General features: G+C 42.6%; 1 protein-coding gene across 1 annotated transcript in view; it reads right to left on the reverse strand.

Annotated features, from left to right (window-relative positions):
• Positions 1-18,141, reverse strand: part of PTPRT (protein tyrosine phosphatase receptor type T) — a 1,291,533-nt gene that overhangs the window by 139,659 nt on the left and 1,133,733 nt on the right. Inside the window, exon 15 of the mRNA XM_064276097.1 lies at positions 9,732-9,880. Coding sequence (XP_064132167.1) covers positions 9,732-9,880 — 149 coding nt within the window. The remainder of the gene's footprint in view (positions 1-9,731; positions 9,881-18,141) is intronic.

Genomic DNA, 18,141 nt, shown 5'->3' on the forward strand with positions numbered 1-18,141 from the left:
CACTGACTGCGGAAATTATCGAACAATATCATCAATGTCACACGCAAGTAAAATTCTGCTGAAGATCATTCAAAATCGGCTGCAGCAGTATATCAACAGATAACTGCCAGAAATTCAAGCCAGATTCAGAAGAGGACGTGGAAACAGGGGTATCACTGCTGATGTCAGATGGATCCTGACTGAAAGCAGAGAATACCAGAAAGATGTTTATCTGTGTTTTATTGACTATGCAAAGGCATTCAACTGTGTGGATAGTAACAAATTATGGATAACATTGTGAAGAATGGGAATTCCAGAACACTTAATTGTGCTGATGAGGAACCTGTACATAGACCAAGAGGCAGTCATTGGAACAGACCAATGGGATACTGCATGGTTTAAACTCAGGCAAGGTGTGTGTCAGGGTTGTATCCTTTCACCATACCTATTTAATCTGTATGCTGAGCAAATAATCTGAGAAGCTGAACTATATGAAAAAGAACAAGGCATCAGGATTGGAGGAAGACTCATTAACAACTTGTGATAGGCAGATGACACAACCTTGCTTGCTGAAAGTGAAGAGGACTTGAAGCACTTACTGATGAAGATCAGAGACCACAGCTTTCAGTATGGATTACGCCTCAACATAAAACAAAAAATCCTCACGACTGGACCAATAAGCAACATCATGATAAACGGGGAAAAGATTGAAGTTGTCAACGATTTCATTTTACTTGCATCCACAATCAACACCCATGGAAGCAGCAGTCAGGAAATCAAAAGACACATTGCATTAGGCAAATCTGCTGCAAAAGACCTCTTTAAAGTATTGAAAAGCAAAAATATCACCTTGAAGACTAAGGTGCGCCTGACCCAAGCCACAGTGTTTTCACTCGCCTCCTATGCATGTGAAGGCTCGATGATGAATAAGGAAGACCAAAGAAGAATTGATGCCTTTGAACTGTGGTGTTGGAGAAGAATATCGAATATACCATGGACTGCCAAAAAAGCAAACAAATCTGTCTTGGCAGAAGTACAACCAGAATGTTCCTTAGAAGCAAGGATGGCAAGACTACGTCTCACAGACTTTGGACATATTACAGGAGGGGTCAATCCCTGTAGAAGGACATCATGCTTGGTAAAGTAGAGGGTCAGTGAAAAAATGGAAGACTCTCAAATGAGATGGATTGGTAGAGTGGCTGTAAAGTAACAATTCTGAGGATGGTGCAGGACCGGGCAGTGTTTCGTTCTGTTGTACGTAGGGTTGCTATGAGTCAGAACCAACTCGATGGCACCTAACAACAACAACAACATGCTCCTTACACCTCCAAGCCTTTGTCCCTTCTGCTGGGGACAATCTTCCTCTTGCACCTCCTTCAGATCAAAGCCATTTCTTACATAGTATTCTCTAACTCACTTAGAATTAATATGAGCATCCCATAAGTGTTCCTGGGACACTATACATACCTTTCTTTGTCACTTATCACATTTATTGAAACTAATCTACTTACAAGTCTCCTCTTGGAGGGCAGTAATATCCTTGAAGGCGGAGACCATGTCTTATTTATCTTTACAATCCCTGTAATGCTTGGCATATAGTCAGCATTCAATGAATATTTAAAAGAACACCTCAGCTACTCCCATAACCAGGAGATGAAAAGTGTAATTCAATTTAAGAAGGTTCTATTGGTGCAGAAATAGGATCGGGGGTCTATGGAAAACATTAGAAGACAAATCATTATTGACCGTACTTCATTCCTCAGAAGGAGACCACGGTGCAAGGACTAGAGTGGTCAAAGCCCCAATCCCATAACTGGTTCTCCTCATGAGTCAATGAATGACCTTGAGAAAACTCTCTGGTACACAGTTCTTTAAGATGTGGAGTTTGGATCTAATGATGTCTAAGGTAATTTTTAGTTTTGATAGTCTATTCTGTCTCCGTTTTTCATTCTCTGAAACTTGTCTTAATTTAATTCCTCAGTGTTTGTGATGGGAAGTTTGTCTACTTTCTCAAGGCCACTTAAATTTCCATATTGTACTTCCAAGGAATAAACAATTTCATTCAACTTTGGGTTGCCAGGAACTTAATAAATGTGTCCTTTGATCTGTTAGCCAAGTGGATGATTGCAAAATATTCAATAATCCTTATAAAATATTCATTAAAACTGGAGATGGCAAGCTCGTAACATTCAATTCTTCTCCTAGATCCAATTTAATCCTGGAGAAACTAGAAAATATAATTGTCCCTGCAAACAGGGTTTCATGCATTTTTATTCCTGTTTACTACGCTCTGTTGAGGTCTGGGTTTCACTGTGTGACTCATCATTGTGTTTCCTTGTAAATTTCCACTCCTTCATCCTGAATCTTAGGTTGCCGCTGTTCAGGCAAAAGGAGAGCAGGTTCGTTCTGGTTCAGCTCTCACTGAGAATTTGCATTTCTACCCTAGATACACTGAATCAGAATCTACATTTTAACAAGATATATAATAATCACCTGGGGTTCTTGTTAAAAGGTAGATCTTAATTCAGAGCCCTGGTGGCGCAGTGGTTTAGTGCTCAGCTGCTAACCGAAAGGTTGGTGGTTAGAACCCACCAGCAGCTGTGGAGGAGAAAGATGTGGCAGTCTGCTCCAGTAAAGATTACAGCCTTGGGAACCGTATGGGGCAGTTCTACTCTGTCCTATATGGTCAGAATCCATGGAAGTCGGTTGGACTTTAATTCAGAATACCAGGGGTGGAAATGCAAATTCCAACCAGACTGAACTGGTTCGAAGCCATGAAGGAAAGTCTCAGATGTTTCAGAGGGGGTCCTGGATCTGGTGATGTAGGTGGGAATGCAGGGGACAGAGGGGTTTTGATTAGGATATAGATGTGTTTTTGTGGCCTTCAGGTCCGGTACCTCCAAGTGGTAATGTTCTTTCAGCGCATCCACCCTGGGAAGGGGTGAGGGGGGCAGTTTTAGAGCCTTTCTCTCCCAGAGTGCCTGTAACTCTACTATTCTCAGAGACAACTTAGCATGTGAAGAGGAACGACTTTGGAGCCTGGCAGTCTTGGGCTTTACCTTGAGCCAGTGGCTGTCAGCCTTGAAAGTTCATCTGGATCACCTGGAGCACTTGTTCAGAACACTGACTGCTGGACCCTGGGTTCTGTAGGTCTGGGTAGGAGTCTAGAATTTGTGTCTAACAGGTTTCCAGGTGACGCTGATGCTGCTAGTCTGCGGACCATGCTTTGAGAACCACTGCCTTGAGCAAACGACTTAATGTCTGTGGACTTCAGTTTCCTTATTTATAATGTGGGAGTAATAACACCTACTTTACAGAAGTCAACATAGTGGAGTGGTCCTGGCTGTGGGCTTCAGGGTGTCAGACAGACCCAGGTTTGAGTTCCAGCTCTGCCACTTAAAGCTATGAAAACTTAGGTGAGTTCTTTACTGTTCTTAAGCCTCAGTTTCTTCACCTGTAAATCATCAGGGATAATCATAACACTTATTAGATTGTCATACGTATCAATGAGATAATGCATAGGAAGCATTCAGCATGGGGATGAGAATATAATCAATGCTCAAAACATGATAAATACTATTACAAACATTAATAATCTAATAATTATTACATTGGAGGCACCAAGCTGGGAAGATTAAATGATATTGTTGGTGGACACCTAGAAACCAAACATATCTAGGCTGGGATAACTAGGTCAAATCTAACAAGAAGAAACAGCACAGACAAAATGTAAAGTCCTTCACTTGGGTCCCCCCCCCCAAATTATCTTCACCTGGACTGAATGAGGAATCCCTAGCCGAAAACAACAAGCACTGTATTAGGCAGCCATGTGGTGGAGTTTTGGAGGTTAACTCAAATGTGAGCAGTGTGTCCTCAACCCAGGTTGAGAATTCAGAGTGGGGCTGATAGCAGCTCTGCTGAACTCCCAGTGGCTCAGCCCAGTGTGAAGGGCCATGTTTGTCTTGAAAAACACGTATCCCATGGGCATGGACCAGATGGAGACCTAGGGCCAATCAGGATTTTGAGTGGACTAGAAAACAAAAATCTATCTCAGGGAAGGCTGATGGCTGATGTAGGGGCAACCTGGCCTGAGGATGGGAGGAAGGATGCTGCAGGGAGAGAAAGAAAGACTGAATCCATTACCTTGTGTGACATTAGAGGGCAGACAATGCCAATGCATGGTTCCTGACCAGTACGTACTTGAGTGTAGAAAAACAACAAGCGCATAGAGGGTACAGGCAGCAGATTTCAGCTTAATAGAAGACAGAATTTTCTTCGAAGCACTTAGAACCAGATGTGGGCTTAGTTTAAACACCAGAAGATCTGAGTTTAAACTCCAGCTCCATCATTTTTTCATTCATTCACACATGCATTCAAACAAATACTCAATAAGTATCTGATGGACCAGAGATGTGGGTCATGGTCAGATTGTGGAGGGCCTAGGAAGTCATGCTTAGGTTTAGCCTTTACCTTGGGAGCAAAAAAGAACCACTGAAGGACTCTAAGCCGAAGAGGGACAAGTCACCAAGATGCAGCAGCAGGAATGTACTTAACCTCATTGAGTTTTGTTTTTCTCATTTATGATCTCAGGATAATAATTCCTACCTGGGTGCACTGTTTTGAGAATTAGGGATAATACTTAAATAGCATCTAGCAAAACGACTGCCCCAGAGAAGGTTCTGAGCAAACGAAGGTATCATTAGCAATCCTTAATATTACACATCATCAAGTCGATGATTTCGCCAGGGAAGGCCACAGTGAGGCCAATTTTCCTAGAGACCCATTTCTCCATGATTCTGAAAGAGTTAAAGGAATCTTCTCAAGGAGTTCACCACAACTCCAGCCACCTCCCACAGACATATTTTTAGTCATCCTCTGTCTTCCCTGTTTGGATTGCTTTAGTTACATAACATGTTCCTAAAATGATTAGGAGGGAATCTTGCCTGATGCTTCCCTCTGCCCACTGCATCTCTGCTAAGCCATCCCCACGGGCTATGAAGCTTGGACATTCCATGAACCGCCTGCAAAGGAACCCTTTTAAGCTCTATTTGGAGACTGTGGGCTGAAGGACAGGGAGGGCATCAAGCTTCAGTGCCACTCTCTTTATCAGAAGCAAGTATCTCCTGAGCCTACAGCATGCTACCACCAGACAGGTGTGGGCCACATTGGAGGGTACAAAGGCAGAGGAAAGATTCTGTGGCTTTTTGTCCAGGCTGCTAAGCAACCCCTGATGTGCTGCTCAAAGATGTTCTTTGTTGGACCGTTGGTCTCCTCAGCCAGGCTGTGAGCTCTCTGTGGGCAGGGTCATGCCCTGCTCATCTTTGTATTTATCCAGGGCTTGGTCCAGCTTGGGAATGCCTGAGGTTGGGGCCATTTGATCTACAGTCCCACTTCCTTAGAGGCTCCTGGTGGGACAATTCCCATAGAACCTGTCTGTGAGAGGATCCACCCAGAGCCAATTTCCCGTGGCAGGCGTTTTGGACCCTAAAGTGTAAAGAAAAACTAGGAGACACTGCCCTCCCAGCCAAGCAGGGCTATTTTATTTTCATCTCCTTTTTCTCTTTTACCCTACTTTGTGGTGGAGAGAAAGCTAGAGGGTGGAAGAAAGACAAAATTTCTTGTTACTTATTTATTTTTCCTCCTCCCCAGCCTCTTTGGGGTCTGGGTGACCCTGGCTAGCCCCTTGGCCACCTCTGGGGGTACTCATTGCTTAGGAGGCATTGAGCTTCTGTTAAGGGCAATAGAAACATTTAGAAACATAGCGGTGATGGTTGAACAACATGATGATAATTAGTGTCACTGAATTATACATGTAAAAAAATGTTGAATGGAAAATGTTTCATTGTATATATGTATTTAACACAATAAAAAAAAAAATTCTGCATGGATACAAAAAGAGAGCACCAGAAGAAAGACCCAGAAAACAATCCCAGGGAATGAAAGATCTCAGAGAAAAATAACTACCCAGCACACAGAGCAGTAAGATCAAAATCAGATAACTTAGTAAAAGCCAGCATTTCTTTAAACTGAAAACAATGCATGTCATTTGTCCTTGAAATGTGACATGCTCTCCTTTTTTCAAGAATGCCACAGTACTACAATGCAGCAGCCCGCATCTGACAAAGCCATATCACCCTCGAATTCTGGGGGTCATTATTCCTGTACATTATTGGGAGTCTTGGTTGAATGGATGTTGCAGAACGTAGCAGTCACTTGGAATAGAAAACCCCAGAAAATGAACCTACGTAGGGGAGGCAGGATTTGAATTAGGCAAGGACCCACCTGTTCAATAATGAAATAATTGCTCGGTGCACATCCTTCTGTAATCTTTTCTGATGTGACAACTATTCTTGGGCCCTGCCTCTCCCAATGCTTCCTCGAGATTTGCACATAATCTCAGTGCCTCCTAAAGATGCCACTGCCAACGCCAGACAGTCACTTCCCTAATGCCACGAAAATAGATTCAATTTTACATACATCAGGGTGATTTCAGAAGCAATTTCTACCTCTCCAGTGTAAGCATTACTTGCATTTTTTTCCCCCTTCAAATCTCATCCCATCAGTTCCATGGGGCATTTTAAAAGGCACCTGATGCCTTCTCAGGTATTCAAAAGAATCCCCAGAGTGTGGTTGTGACTACAGCCTGAGGACACCAGATGTACAGATAGAGCCCTAAAATAGTCATTGATTCAAGTAAATGTAAAACTTCTTAATAATTGAGTATAAGTTAACTGAAATTTTGATTTCTTTCTTTTTAAAAGCAGCATCATTAAAATCAGTATGTCTATGCATATATGTGTGTATATGTCTATGTATGTGTACGTACATTGGAGGGCGTATTTATGTGTGTGTGTTAAAAACGTATACAACACAACACACATGTACATACACATATCAATCGTTTGGGAAGATTGTCTTTGACCTTTTAAAATATCTAATTAGATTTTATTGGGTATGCTTCCTCTTCCTTTCTGGCTGACTAATATACCTCAATTTGGATGTTTTCATCTTAATAGACTAAGTTTTGGCCCATGGAGAAAGCAGAGGGTAATGTTTCCATTGATGTTACTCAAGTCTCACTTGAGATCAGAAGACTTGAGACCACATACCTACAATTTCAGGGTCACATTTATAACCATAGATCTCTGACCATGATTTTCTTTGCATTCAGAGTCCTCCCCATGGCACTTTTACAAATGAGAAAGGGTGTGCACAAATGTTCTTGGGTAGCCTGTACGGGAAACATTTTGGATTTGTGGAGCCACTTGGCTAGTGCTTCCCTTCAGCTAGACTTGCAAATGAACTAACCCTCCCCCACACTGGGCCAAAGCAGCAGAGCCAGGAACAAGTGAGCGCAGCCAGAACTCACGGAGCTCAGGATGGGAGGCGTTTGGAAGAACCTTTCTTTCTCTAAGGACAAGCCAAGCCCATTGCTTTGCCAACCCCTTTTCTGCCTCTGCTGGCTTAGGTCCATATCCTTTTCCTGGTCCCTGGGGAACATATGAATCCCAGTGATTCACCTGGGTGGAAGACTCAAAAAGGACTGGCTTCACAGTTAGGCAGACTGCAAGCTTGCTTGCTCTCTGAGACAAACGAATATCAAATATTTGCTCATAAAATAATCAGTATGTGCTTTTAGGTTTTGTCTTTAAAAGTCATTACCCAGCCTTAAGAAATGCTCAAACTTAGCATCACCAGTAACAGGCAAAGTGGTATCATGTGTTTATTGATATGCTGCAAAGGGATGCACACATCATTTATGTAGTATTTTTTTTTTTTTGCCAAAATGTTTAACCTGAATGTAATAATGATGAAAAAAATCAGATAATCCAGATCATGAGACATTCTACAGGATGAATGGCCTAGACTTAAAAAAAAGTCACTGTCCTGAAAGACAAAATAAAGGTGAGAAGGTTATTCTAGATTCTAGGAGATTAAGAAACATGAGGACCAAATACAATGGGAGTGCCTTGATTGGATTCTGGATTTAAAAAACAAACAGTAAAGACTATTTGGGTATCACTGAGAAAATTTGACTGTGAACTGACATATCAGATATCATTAAAACAAGGTTACATTTGTTGGGTGAGATAATTTTACTGTGCTTATTTTTTATGTAGGAGAGCTGTCCTAGTTCTTTGGAAATACATGCTGAAGTCTGTGGAGGTGGAGTGTCATGATGTCTGCAATTTGCTTTTAAATAGTTCAGGAAAAAATGATATACGCACATACACACAGAGAAGGTGCAAATGCTGCAAAATGTTAACAGTTGGTGAGTCCAGGTACAGGGTATGTGGGTATTCATTTTACTTTTCTTTCAACTTTTCTGTAGGTTGAAAACGAATCCCTCTTCCCCAAGGCAGTAGTACCTCAATACTTGAAAATAGCTATTGCCTCTCTTAAAGGTTGGCCTTCTTAACCAGGGCACCCATAAGAATCCCCTGAGTGACTTTGACAACATCCACAACTCTGAGGCCCGCCCCACCTCTCATCCCACAGGAAATTTTCATTGAGTAGGTCAGGGCTGGGGCCCAGATATGTGTATTTCATGAACCTGTCCACGGGGGTTCGGCGATGTTCCTTAGGTTAGGAGTCATGGGCCTAAGTTATCCTGTGATCCTAGATCCATCTGGAACTAGTGGTGTACTCTGGGAGGGTTAGTCAAACTCACTGAGCCTTAGATTGTTATCATCATTGCTGTTATTAGTTGCCATTGAGTCGATTCCAACTCATGGCTACCCGACGTGTGCAGACTAGAACTGCCCCATAGGGATACCATACCCATAAAATGGGAATGATAATACTAAGTACCTCACCGGGCTGTGGTGAGGATGAAATGAGAGATAGTGCCTGCAGCACAGAAGGTGGTCAATCAATATTGGTTTCCTTTCTTCCTTCTCTCATAGATCCACATCATGCCAAGCTGAACATATCTAAAGTAATTATTACACAATGTGTTGTTTTCCATTTGCAATTTACACAGTATGTGGAGGAAGTCTGTCTATGTTGATTTCCTGCATTTACCAACATTTGGAGCAGAGGCTGGGGAATCTGGCCTTTCTATTAAATTCTGAGAAAAGAACTGGCTTTACAGCACAACTGAAAGACAAAAACAAGAGCCAGCTCTCTTGAGACTGATCACCAAGGTGGCCTTAGCTGTTACTAGTCTTGGGGTTCTTCCTTGGACAAGGATTAACCCCTAAAACTTAGACTAGCCTGGGATCCTGTATCAACCCTGTAGGAGGACTCAAGCCCTTGACTAAACTCCATTTGGAACATTGGCTGTGGCTGGGAACTGGCCAAGGTTTGAGAAGCATGGGTTCCAGGTCTCATCAGCCATGGGACTTTGGAGAAGTTGCTTCTCTGAGCCTGTTTCCTAAGCACTCAAAATGGAGACAGTAATAATTCATGACTCATCTACCTTATGTGGTTTATGTGAAGCATTGCTTTGAAAACTTTAAGGAGATCAATTCAGTATGGCATATTTTCTCCTCAAGGGCACAGTTGTCTCCTCCTTCTTCTCCCTTGTTATTATTTTTAACCTGTCTCTATGTGTGTCCATGAGCAATTAAGATGACCTGCTCCCATGTCTTTGCTAGAGTGAACCTTCATCCTGAACCTCTCAGGAAAGCATCCCAAACCCACACCCTAGACCCTCTGACCACTGTGGGGATCCACAGAAGAGGTACCAGTGTCAAACTCAAGGCAGCAGGACCACAGATGTCCACCTCCCTTTACTTGACTCAACTTACTGAATCCGTTCACGTCCTGAGAGCTAGAGGAGAAGCCTTCATCATTGCGGTTGGCACTGAGCTTAGTGGTGGGTTTGTCAGCTGAGGCCACAGGTCCCATCTCTCTCTGGGCTCCGCTCTGTGTCTCCTTCTGCTTCTTGGCCAGCTTCCTTTGGGACATGTGCAAGGGGAGAAATCACAGTTAGATGGTGCCATTCATATTAAAACATTGGGGAGATCAGATTGTTCTTCTTCCCTATCCCTCATTCCTCAACCTCCAAACCTCACTAGTTCCCCAGAAACAGAGTCAAGGTAGGTCCTCCAATGTCAAGGTGGTATAAAAGTACATGCTCCTAAAACCATGAATGGTTTCCATTTACTCAGAAACATAAGACTCCTCCTGCCTCATCCCTGGCAATGGGCATGTTCTATACTTGAGCTTAAAACAAGAAATTAATGAGACTTGCACAATGCTTCCCTCACTCTCCTTTGAAAGGGAAGGAGAGGCTAAGCTGATATTTCTGTTCCTGTGGCTCTGAACGAGAGTGAAATTGGAGTTTGGCCTTCCTCAACAATTAATCTTCATGAAAATGAACCCACCAAACAATGACAGATTGAAGTAGGGGCTGGTGATTGGCAGTGGGTGAGGGTGGAGGTGAGTTAGTCTTGGAGTTCAAAAGAAGAAAAGTCAGCCTGAATTTGATGTATAGCTCTTCCCATACACATAAGAGAACCTCAGAACTAGATGGACATTTATAATAGTGCAGAGCAATGGTTCTCAAATTTTAGAGTAAATTAGAATTACCTGGAGAGCTGAGAGAGCACATTGAGGCCCATGCTTACTGAAGTGGGATACAGCCTGGACCTTGGTATGTCCACCACCTTCCTCACGTAATTCTGACACTGACCAGTAGGGATTAAAACCATCAGTTTTGACATTAGGGAGACCTGGGTTCACATCATGCCTCTGCCACCTGCTAGCTGCATGACCTTGAGCAAGGTCCCTTTAACTTCATTAAGTCATGAAGTCATCATCTGTACTGTGGCAAATTAAGAGGCCCAACTTCACAGGGTTGTAGGTATTAAATGAGATAATGCATGAAACACACAGAGCACAGTGCCTGGTACAAAGTGAGTATTCAACACATGGCAACTGCTAGTCTTGCTTTAATCATTGCCTTCTTGTCCAACTTCATCCCAATGTCTGATCCCCTCTCCACCAGCCACACCTATCTACTCCCATCTCCCTCGGGATTATATCAAGTGATGGAGGCTTGAGACCTTACCAGGGAAATGAATGGTTAAAAAGTTCTTTGTATGGATTTGAAATCTCCTTCTCTTAGATTTTAACTGATTGATTATAAATCTATTGTTAGGGATATAAAAATATGACTAACTTCTTTTACATATGACAGTTAAAACATTTCTAAAAAGCCAACATGGTCACTCTGAGTTTTCTCCACATTTACTCTTCTAAATATAATTAGGATATTCCTATTATACAAAAGGCTATGGGCTATGTATTAACTATCTTGAGGATAAATTCCTCCTGGTCTTTTGCTCCATTTCTCACAGGACTTGACTTCAAATTCAACCTTGGTCACTCCTATCTGAATGTAAAATAACAGGTATTCCAGAGAGGTCAAATTCAGTGTAATTGTAGGGAATAATTTTCCAAAGTTGACTACACTTGATCATGGAATAGGCAGTGTAAAGAAGCAATGATTTCCCTGTCAGAGAGGTATTCAAGAAAAAATTGGACTTAGACTTAGCGGAAGAATTTAAGAGGAGTTCATCCAGGCTCATTTTAGTTTCATAGTGTCCACCAGGAGCCCTGGTGGGACAACAGTTAAGCACCTCACGGCTAGCCGAAAGGTTGGTGGTTTGAATCCACCTAGCACCTCTGTGGGGAAAGACCTGGTGATCTGTTCCCATACAGACTGCAGCCTAAAATACCATATGGGGCAGTTTTACTCTGTCACATGGAGTGGCTATGAGTAGAAAATTGACTCAGTGGCACCCAACAACAACAACTGCATGATATAGGCGTAGACTATACAGAAGAATGACAGATAGAACATTCAAATGAGGGCAATTTGATGATGGCTTATTTATAAAAGGACTACTGACACAGGTGAGAAGGGTGTAGGAGAACCTAAGCTGTAGCATGGTGACAAAAGAGCTGTTTACCACCCATGGGTCCAAAGAAACAAGTACAGGAGGCAGTTCCCAGAACCCAAAAGGAGAGTGTTGTAAAGAGGGGTCATCTGGACAGAGCAGTGACCTCCTGAGGGACTCAGCCAGTCCTTGCAGAGCTCACAGGGAGGGAACCAGAGGCATAAATACTGTTACTTCACTCTCCTTTCTCTGAACTTCTCTAGAAGCCAGAGGTAAGGGAACCCGTGGAGGGAATCCATCCAGATCATGCTCAGAGGCAGAGAGCAGAGTGAAGAAGGGTGGAGGAAGAATCTGGATTCATGGAAAGCTCCCTTCCTCATTTTGTACGTAATACTTCTTCAAATGCAACCTAAAATGGCTTTAAATTTTATTTAAATTGGCCTGGGGCAAGAAGGACATTCAGGGCTAGGAATGCATTTTTTGGTTATAATACTTTGGCCACAGGCATGGTGTTAACTAGTGAAACTATTCCAGGCAGACACAAAAACAACAAGAAATGAAGCATTGGATTGGCCAGGGCCTTTCTCATCATCACAGGCCATCAGCAGGGAGAATGGCAATGAAAGAAAAATGAGGAATTCTGCTGCTGATGACATTTCAAATTTTTATTCTTCATTTATTATCAAAAAGAAGGTGTTTAAAAATGTATATGTGACCTTCTTAATCATAAATTTGAAAAGCTATACAGTGGATCCTTTGCCTCTATCCAAGCTTACATTGCCCCAGCAGGAAATAAAAGGAAATCCAATAAGAGAGTTAACTTTACAACTATAAATGAGTATGTATTGGAACCTTTGATATTTCCTTGGGGGCAGAACTACCAACCAATCTCATTCCTTTCAAGGTAAAATAATATGGAAAGGATTGTCTTAGGCACAAATCATTGGTTTCCAAAGGAATAATAATAACAAAAGGCCCTACTACATCTATGAAAAATGGCATTTCACAGATATGTTTGGGTAGGTCTGAACACCTGAATTAAAAAAAAAAAAAAATGAAAAATTGAGTCTCTCCAAAACCTATGGATATTTAAAAATGGGAAAACAAACTGAGTTGTAAGAAAACAGATCTACGCCGTCCTTATTCTTTAGCCCACGGCAGACTCTTATGACTGGTTCATGGTGATGATGATGCTATATAATCATTTTAAAGTCTATATCCAGGTGTTTCAGCAAGAGACAAACACCGCTACAGGGCGGAGGTGGAGGTGATGCAGAAGGAAATAAAATGCAAAACTGTGGTTTCAAGATCTGTTTCCATTCTATCAGAATTTTAAACCTGGATATTAAAAACCCTCTCAGTAATACTGGAAAATGGATATGCAGCCCCCTAACCAAATAGTTTAATGCATTCCCCTTTCTTTCTTAACAGAGGAGAAAATCCAAAGCTGTAAATAGGACCTACAAGACCTTCAAACAATGGCTCCAGGCTTCAGCTCAGCCTCATCTTCCACACACATCTCTTTTTAGGAAACACCAACTCTCCCCCGACTCTGCCACCGCCACCATTCCTCATTATTCTGTTTCTTAATGTGTCCCCATTCTTTCCGCTGGCCACCTCCTCTGCATACTTCAAGGCTCAATTCCAGTGTCATCTCTCCTTTGAAGTTTCCCTCTCCTCCCCTAGACAGAATTGTAGTTCTCTCCTCTTGGTTGACACATGCATTGAACAAACATTTATGGAATACCTACATGTACCAGTCTCTGCTAGATGTAAAAAGGCCATCCCATTGTGTAAAAACTGAACATGACCTCAACTCTAATGGAATACCTAGACTCATGCAAAGACAGGCACTAAACAGATAAATACGGAAATGAATAAAAAAAATCACAGAGGAGATAAATGCCAAGAAAGGAAATATCTGCTGCTAAAAAGAGACAGTAGCTGGTTTGAACAGTCAGGAGCTCAGCGAAGGCCTCAGTGACATGTCAGCTATGCACTTGTCATATTGCAGTGATTCAACTATCTCACCCACAAGGGCAAGAGCCTCTTGGGAGAAGGGCTTTGACTGCTGTATCGACTTCAATTTCTTGCTGACTGTGTGCACATAGCAGGTCCTCAAGAAACTTGTTGCACACGCACAGATTTAAAAGCCTACTGTTGGGAGCGTAGAAAAGACCCTTCCACATGACCTTAAGCATTTGTCAAAGCCCACAGAACTGTGCAACACAAAGAGGGAAACTTACTGTATCAATACCGGTTCACCAGTTGTAACAAACATACCACAGGAAAGCAAGATGTTAATAAGAGGAACAGTGTGTGCAGGAAGGGGTAAGTGGGACCTCTCTGTACTTTCTGCACAATTTTTTTGTAAAACTAAAATTTCTCTAAAAAATAAAATCTATTAGAAGCAGAATAACATTGCAATGATTGAAACACACACACATACATATTGTCATCCTACTTGGAGTGCAAATTATAACCATATTAAAAGAAGATGTCTGTAAGGAAAGAGGAAGAAAAATCTGTACGAAATTAGTTTGTGACCTGGAATATTTGTACCTATGAATATTTTTGGCTAATGACTTAGCATGTATTTCCAGCAGCCTTCACAGAACTGGAAACCCTCGTGGTGTAGTGGGGAAGTGCTACAGCTGCTAATCAAGAGGTCAGCAATTCAAATCTGCCAGGAGCTCCTTGGAAACTCTATGGGGGCAGTTCTGCTCTGTCCTATAGGGTCGCTATGAGTCGAAATTTTTCACAGAACTCTCGGAATGTTTGCAAAATTAATAGAATGTTCACAGAAGTCAGCGATTATTGATTTCCAGAGCTCACAGAACAGCCATCGCTGTGTAATGTTACGACAACATCACAAACCAACTCATAAAACAGTCACAACTTATGTGATGGCTGCAGAATTCATGGAATCCTCACAGTCTTCAAGACTCAAGCATCTGCAACTTCCTGAACTGAGATTTTTTTTTTTTTTCCAGTTGTCCTGAGATTCTTGCCATTTGGGTCACACAATTTCACCAGCACGGGGTACCAAAATCTGGTAAAAAGACAGCATGCACAAGCCTATTTATTCCTCTATGGGGACATTTCTAGAGCTGGAGGATGTTTTAAATCATAGCAACCTGAAGTTTACCGTTTCTGACAGGTGGGGACAATATGATGTGACCGCAGCCCTTGCCAGACTTTCCTCTAATACCTCACTCTGAGGTCCCTCCAACCTTTGCTTGTTAACTGAGTGTGGGGGCAGGTGGCAGGAGATGTGCCCAGGATGGACCATGAGTCCTGTGATTTATTCTCAGCAACACTCTGTATAAGGGATAGTGGCAGGTGGCATGGCTCAGGAGAGGGATGAAGAGTTGTGAAGGGTTATGAGATCATTCTATGCAGGGACTGTGTGGAAGAACCCAGGATATTTCTCACGCAAAGGGAATACTCAGGTATGCTGTCTTCATAAATCTAACCTCTGGCTCTGTGTGGCCCCAGGGGAAAGAATTGGGGCCCAGTTGGCTTGAAACAAGAAATTTCTACGCAAGTAAAACTGTTCTTTAGAGTCTCTTTAGGAAGTGCCTACTGCCTGAACTGCCCTTCCCATTTTTATTCCTTGACAACCGTCTCTTCACATTGTAAGGCCCAACTCAAATCTCACCTAAGTCTTAGAAGTCTCCTCCTCCTCAAGCAAAGTTAGTAGTTTCCTCCTCTTTGCACTTTTAATTTGTTCAGCACATCTTTAATGACTACCTATTTTGTACCAGTGGAAGTAATGAGCTCCACATCATTGGGGGAGTTCAAGTAGAGCCTGAGAAACCACTTGGAAAAGAGGCAGTGGAGGATTCATGCATATGGTTCTGCAAAACCCTTGAATCTGTTCTCGGCTGAGACAGAGGTCTCCTGGGAGATCCCCCTAGGGTTTCTCCCTGGATGTGAAGAGCCATGCCCACCCCCCTGGAGAGACACACACCAGGGCAGTCTTCTCCATGGGGTTCTCCCTTTGGCAGATCTGGACAGACTTTCTTGGGAAATCACAAAGATTGGACCCTGGAGCCAGAGAGATGTCTCAGACCATGGGAGGTGGACAAAGGAGACACAGGGCTGAGGCCCACTCCTATTAAATGCTGGCATCCCACTCCCTAAACCAGGATGCTTCTGTGCTGGAAGTAACTGGATCTCTGATGACAGTTACACATCAGAACTGGAAGGGAACTGCAGGTCACCTTGCACCACTCTCTCTGTTTATAGAAGAAACAACAGAGTCCTGGACAGAGGAGGGACTTAGCCTAGGCACACAGCATACCAGTGGATGCCACAGGACCTAGAGCCCTTTCTGTGGGCCAGCTCAGGGCGCCTGCCCCAGTGTTCTTCCACCTCTCTTCTTGGGATGAGATTAGAAGTCCAAATCTCATCCATGTACACATGGTCCTAGCCCCTTCTCAATGCAGCAAAACTTCATTAATCCAAACTCCGCTAACTCAGAATTACTGTTGTTGAGAGAAGCTGGGCTGAACTGCATCAGAGTCAATAGTGTAGATGAGGTTATGGATATGTGCAGGATTTAAAGGACAACACACCACGTCCCCTGACACCGGGAAGGCAGGGTGGCATAGCAGTTAACACATGGGCTTTGGTGCCAAACAGCCTGGCGTCGACACCTCACTCCATCTCTTACTTGGTGTATGAGCTCTTGCAGGTTACCCATCACCCTGTGTGACAGTTTCCTTACATCTGTAGAGTTCAGGTAAAGTGGTACTCACAACAAAGGACTCAAACACACCAATGATCATGAAGATAGCACAGGACCAGGCAACATTCCGTTCTGTTATACATAATGTCACCACGAGCCAGCTGAATGGATGGCAGCTAACGACAACAAAGTAGTTGTAAGGATTAAATGTTATATGTTGCATGTAAACTATTTTGTACAATGCATGGTACATAATAAACACTGAATAAATGCTCTGCGGTATTCTAGTCTTTTAAATACAAGCAGCATCCATATGAATTTAAATAATCTCTTTGTTGTGTTGTTAGGTGGCTTCGAGTCAGTTCCAACTCACAGCGACCCTGCGTACAACAGAACGAAACACTCCCCTGTCCTGTGTCCTCTTCACAATCGTTGCTATGTTTGAGCCCATTGTTGAACCACTATGTCAGTCCATCACATTGAGGGTCTTCCTCTTTTTTGCTGACCCTATGCTTTATGTCCTTCTCCAGGAACTGGTCCCTCCTGATAACAAGTCCAAAGTACCTGAGACAATGTCTCATCATCCTCCCTTCTAAGGGGCATTCTGGCCGTACTTCTTCCAAGACAGATTTGTTTGTTCTTCTCGCAGTCCATGGTGTAGTCAATATGCTTCACCAACACCATAATTCAGAGGCATCAATTCTTCTTCGGTGTTCTTTATTCATCGTCCAGCTTTCGGATGAAAATGAGGCGATTGAAAATACCATGGCTTGGGTCAGGTGCACCTTCGTCCTCAAAGGGACATCTTTACATCTTAATACTTTAAAGAGGTTGTTTGCAGCAGGTTAAGGAGCCCTGGTGGTGTACTGCTTAAAGCACTCTGCTGCTAACCAAAAGATTGGTAGTTTGAACACACCAGCCCCTCTGTAGGGAAAAAGATGTGGCAATCTGCTTGCGTAAGGATTTACAGCATTGGAAACCCTATGGGGCAGTCTTTCTCTCTCCTTAAAAAACAGGGTCATTATAAGTCAAAATCAACTTGATGGTGTTGGATTTGGTTTGATTTGGTTGCAGCTGATTTACTCAATGCAATATGTCATTTGATTTCTTGACTGCTGCTTCCATGGGCTTTGATTGGGAATCCAAGTAAAATGAAATCCTTGACAATTTCAATATTTTCTCTGTTTATGGTGATGTTGCTTAATGATCCAGTTGTGAGGATTTTTGTTTTCTTTATGTTGAGGTGTAATCTATACTGAAGACTGTGGTCTTTGATCTTCTTCAGCAAGTGCTGCAATTCCTCTTCACTTTCAGCAAACAAGGTTGTGTCATCTGCATATTGCAGGTTGTTAGTTAGTCTTCTTCCAGTCTTGAGTAAGCAGTCCTCTTCATATAGTCCAACTTCTTGAATTATTTGCTCAGCATACAGATTGAATAAGTATGGTGAAAGGATACAACCCTGATGTACACCTTTCCTGATTTTAAGCCACACAGTATCCCCTTGTTCTGTTTGAATAACTGCCTCTTAGTCTATGTACAGGTTCCGCATGAGCACAATTAAGTGTTCTGGAATTCCCATTCTTCACAATGTTATTCATGATTTGTTACGATCCACACAGT

Source organism: Loxodonta africana, chromosome 24 (assembly GCF_030014295.1).
Source record: "Loxodonta africana isolate mLoxAfr1 chromosome 24, mLoxAfr1.hap2, whole genome shotgun sequence".
Classification (NCBI taxonomy): domain Eukaryota; kingdom Metazoa; phylum Chordata; class Mammalia; order Proboscidea; family Elephantidae; genus Loxodonta; species Loxodonta africana.